Raw genomic sequence first — 4,365 nt, forward strand, 5'->3', positions numbered from 1 at the left:
GAACTTATCGATATAATGATCGATATTTTTATCGATTTTGTTATCGATTTTGTAATCGATTCTGTTATTGATTTTTTTGATTATTGATTATTTATCGGTTTTGTTATCGATATTTTTCTTGATTGTTTTAACAATTTTGCTATCGATATTGTTATCGCTTTTGTTATCGATATTTTTGTCGCTTTTGTCATCAATATTTTTATCGATTTTTCTATAGATATTGTTATCGCTTTTGTTGTCGGTATTTTTATCGGTTTTTTTACCGATTTTGCTATCGATATTGCCATCGCTTTTGTTATCGATAGTTTTATCGATTTTTTATCGAATTTATTACCGATTTTGTAATGGATTTCTTGATAGATTTTGTTATCAATTTTGTTATTGACTTTGGAATCGATTTTGTTATCGATTTTGTAATCGATTTTTCGATAGATTTTGTAATCGATTTTTTATCGATTTTGTAATCGATTTAGTTAACGATTTTGTTATCGATATTTTTATCGATTTTGTTATCGATTTTATTATCGCTTTTGTTATCGATATTTTTTTCTTAGTTTGTGCTTTCGTTTTTGACTTGGATATGCTCTTAACCATACCACGTATTCTACGTTTAAATTTAGCGGGTGTATCTCCGATACAGCCTGCAGACCAAGACGAAGGCGCTGGACTGTTCCTTTTTTTTTTGTATGGAAAGTGCTGCGTACTAACGTACATACATATGTACGATATCCACTTTTATTTAGTTCTCACGCTACATAAGTTTAAAGCGTTTGCGGTTTTCAAGCTTATCAAAAATAAATAGTACAATGCATTTATTGAAACTTGCACAAAAAAGAACAAGAGAAACCACAGATTTGCAAATGATAATTCACCACATTCACATGTCTCCAGAATAGTATAAAAGCTCCTAGAATTCATCAAAATATCACAGTGTCACACAGTAATTCATTGCAAACTAAACTTCACTATGTCTTCAGAGCAAAATAAGAAAGCACTAAATTTGCTTTTCCAAAATCCCCTGGAACCGGTATTTGCCGCACGTGATGATGGCAAATCCATACTAGACGTACCGGATAGCTTCTATACCGAGAACTACACCGAAGTAAAAGAGGACATACAGAATCGTTTCGGCGCGGAGGTCGATGTGAAAATACCCATTCGGGAATTGAAGCAAAAGCCCAATTTAGAGTTTGCCAATGCGCTACGCAAGCGCCAACAATTCTCACTCTTCTATCAACCACATCGCCGTATTGCCGCGCAGCTCATTCAATTGCTGATTGAACCGCCCACCGAGGAGGATTTCATTTCGTTGGCCGCCTTTGTGAAAGATCGCGTCAATGCTTTCCTCTTTCAGTATGCCTTTTCGGTGGCAGTACAGCATCGCAAGGACACCGCTAACTTCCAGGTGCCGGTAATTAGCGAACAATTTCCGCAAAACTTCGTCGAACCATCGGTGTTTCAAGATGCTCGCGCCGAGGGCAAGCTGGTCACCGATCCAGGTAGTCGGGTAAGTTTCACATTGGCATACAGCAGTGAGCCGAAGAGTTTAATATTTTCTTAAAGCGTCGCATTGAAATTCCGCCAAATTTCACCGCATCCGATCGCGAAGAAGAGCAGCGCTTGAGCTACTTCCGCGAGGATATTGGCGTGAATAGTCATCACTGGCATTGGCATTTGGTGTACCCCGGCTCGGGACCCGAGGAGGTGGTACGCAAGGATCGCCGTGGTGAATTGTTCTATTACATGCATCACCAGCTGATGGCGCGTTACAATGTGGAGCGTTTCTGTAATAATTTAGCCAAACTACAACCACTCAACAATATACGCGAACCCATTATTGAAGGTTACTTCCCGAAAATTTTGAGCAGTCTCAACAATCGCACCTATCCGGGGCGTATAGCAAACACAAAATTGAAGGATATCGATCGTGATGGACGCGTAATGGAGTTGGCCGATATTGAGCGCTGGATCAATCGTATTGTACAGGCCATCGATCAGGGTTATGTAACAGATGTGAGTATATAGCAACTAGAGTGTAAAGAAAATATCATAAAAACATATATACCCCTCACACGCAGACAAGAGGCACCAACATTCCGCTGGATGAGATCAAGGGCATCGACTTACTCGGCGATCTTATGGAGTGCTCCGATCTCTCCGTCAACCCCGGCTTCTATGGCGATCTGCACAATCAAGGACACAATTGCATTTCATTTTCTCACGATCCCGATAATCGGTTCTTAGAAGATTTTGGCGTAATGGGTGATGTGACAACAGCTATGCGTGATCCGATCTTTTATCGTTGGCATGGTTATCTCGATACGCTATTCAATCGCTTTAAGGAGAAGTTGCCAGTATACAGCGAACCGGAGCTTGGCTACAATGGTGTGTCGGTGACACGCGCTGATGTGCGCATCATAAGTTCATCGAAGAATATCATCAACACACTGCTTACTTATTGGGAAAAATCCGATGTTGACTTGGCCGCTGGTCTGGACTTTGGGCCAGGCGGAAGTGTTTATGCCTTGTTCAGACACTTGCAACACTCACCCTTCGAATACTTAATTGAAGTGAACAACGAGACAGGCACGGTTAAGCGTGGCACTTGTCGCATATTCCTCTGTCCCATCACCGATGAGCGTGGCACACCATTAACCTTGAATGAACAGCGTCAGCTAAGCATAGAGTTGGACAAGTTCACTGTGAATTGTGAGTATATCAGCGTGAGCAGCGGGAAAGGAGTAGACTTAAAAGGAAGTTGAGAAAGCAAAAAAGTAAAAGGAGGCAGTGAGCAAAAGCTTTATAAGCTGCCTCTTTGCTACTCTTACTTTGTGGCTACTTTCACTCCTAAACTCAAACTCATAATTTATTTATTTATTTTTTATTTTAATTTTTCAGTAATGCCTGGCGTCAACAAAATCAATCAGTCCTATGATAACTCCAGTGTTACTATACCCTATGAACGTTCCTTCCGTAGATTAGACAAGGCCCATTTACCTTCTGATCCAAGCAAATTGGCTGAATTCCGTTTCTGCGGCTGCGGTTGGCCAGCACATATGTTGTTGCCAAAGGGAAAACCTGAGGGCATGCAATTTGAACTATTTGTAATGATTTCGAACTATGACGATGATGCAGTGCTGCAGAGAAACGATGAGTGAGTAGTACTTGGAATCTTTAGAATATAAAATTTTGTTACAAAATTATTTCCTTTCATTCTACTTTACAGACCCGATGTATGCGGTGACGCTGCTTCATTTTGCGGTCTGAAAGATAAATTATATCCCGATAAGCGTGCTATGGGCTATCCGTTCGATAGACGCTTGCCGGCTGACACATTGACGGCATTGACTGATCACTTCAGCAACATGAAAAAGACGCCGGTGCAGATAATCAACCGCAATGAGGTTGTTGAAAGGAAACGCACTTAGGCAATTACATGGGACATAAATCTGAATTGAAAAAAAGACTGGAAACGATAATGGATTTTTAAACTGACATATTATTAAAATACTTAACTACCCACTTCAAATACTTATTACCTTTTACAAGATAAATTAAGCAAAATGCCTTATATTTGTATGTATGTATATATGCATGTATGTATATGTGTAAAACTCTGCAAGATATGTACATATGTATGTAGGTATTCAATAAATTCAAACATTCAATAAACACTTTAATTAAAATAATTTTAGATTTTTTGTTTTCGAAATAATGCTGCATTTATTCTGCCCTCCGCCAGGGTTGTATATTGTGCGTACATATTCTCTTATATCAGCATCTTCACAGACATATTGCGTACCCTTTATTTAAAATGTTGCACTGTGATAATGTTGCCATATAATAATGTGACATTTCTTTCGCGAAAAGAAAACGCCATCAGTTAAGATGGTAAATTCGCACTTTTTCCAGTTGGGAAATATACTTCGAGGTAAATTTGTAAATAAATAATTTTATAACCAGCCAGCAGAAACTCACAGTAAACGACTTAAATTTTTGTATACGAAAAACGTTCGAAAAAGATCATGTTTTTGAACAATTTGGTCCATACCCCTTTTTTTGTCCATGGACACATTTTTTTGCTTGGAGACAGCAGTCTGTGTCTACTTCAAGGTCCTGAGCTTAGCGCTTACCATCTATATCAGAGGTTCCCAAACTTTTTTTTTCTCATAGACTCCTTTCAAAAATTTACTGGTTTCAGTGGACCCCTCCTCATGCATTTCTAAATATTCAGAAAGCTAGAAAATCGATGACAAACAACCAAGCAAGCAATAAGCACAAAAAGTGTTCCACCATCTCATCCTCTTCAAGGCAGGATGAACAAATGGACTTGTCATTTACGCTTATGACTGTCAGGCGTTTGTG

At 39.1% G+C, this 4,365-nt stretch overlaps 1 protein-coding gene across 1 annotated transcript; it reads left to right on the top strand.

Annotated features, from left to right (window-relative positions):
* The first annotated feature begins 945 nt into the window (after positions 1-945).
* Positions 946-3,687, top strand: LOC118742498 (phenoloxidase 2). Its single transcript, XM_036474620.1, has 5 exons — positions 946-1,507; positions 1,564-2,013; positions 2,079-2,709; positions 2,899-3,154; positions 3,227-3,687. Exons 1-5 carry the CDS (start codon positions 968-970, stop codon positions 3,426-3,428), a joined length of 2,079 nt encoding a protein of 692 aa, XP_036330513.1. The 5' UTR covers positions 946-967; the 3' UTR covers positions 3,429-3,687.
* The last annotated feature ends 678 nt before the right edge of the window (positions 3,688-4,365 follow it).

The sequence above is a fragment of the Rhagoletis pomonella genome, unplaced genomic scaffold (genome assembly GCF_013731165.1).
Source record: "Rhagoletis pomonella isolate Grant_MI unplaced genomic scaffold, Rhpom_1.0 Rhpom_scaffold_00007, whole genome shotgun sequence".
Classification (NCBI taxonomy): domain Eukaryota; kingdom Metazoa; phylum Arthropoda; class Insecta; order Diptera; family Tephritidae; genus Rhagoletis; species Rhagoletis pomonella.

Excerpts from the sequence above, each read along its gene's own strand:
- LOC118742498 (XM_036474620.1), top strand. The coding sequence starts at position 968 with ATGTCTTCAGAGCAAAATAAGAAAGCACTAAATTTGCTTTTCCAAAAT. Across the intron at positions 2,014-2,078 it reads ATCAGGGTTATGTAACAGAT|ACAAGAGGCACCAACATTCC; the intron begins GTGAGTATATAG and ends CCTCACACGCAG. Across the intron at positions 2,710-2,898 it reads GGACAAGTTCACTGTGAATT|TAATGCCTGGCGTCAACAAA; the intron begins GTGAGTATATCA and ends TTAATTTTTCAG.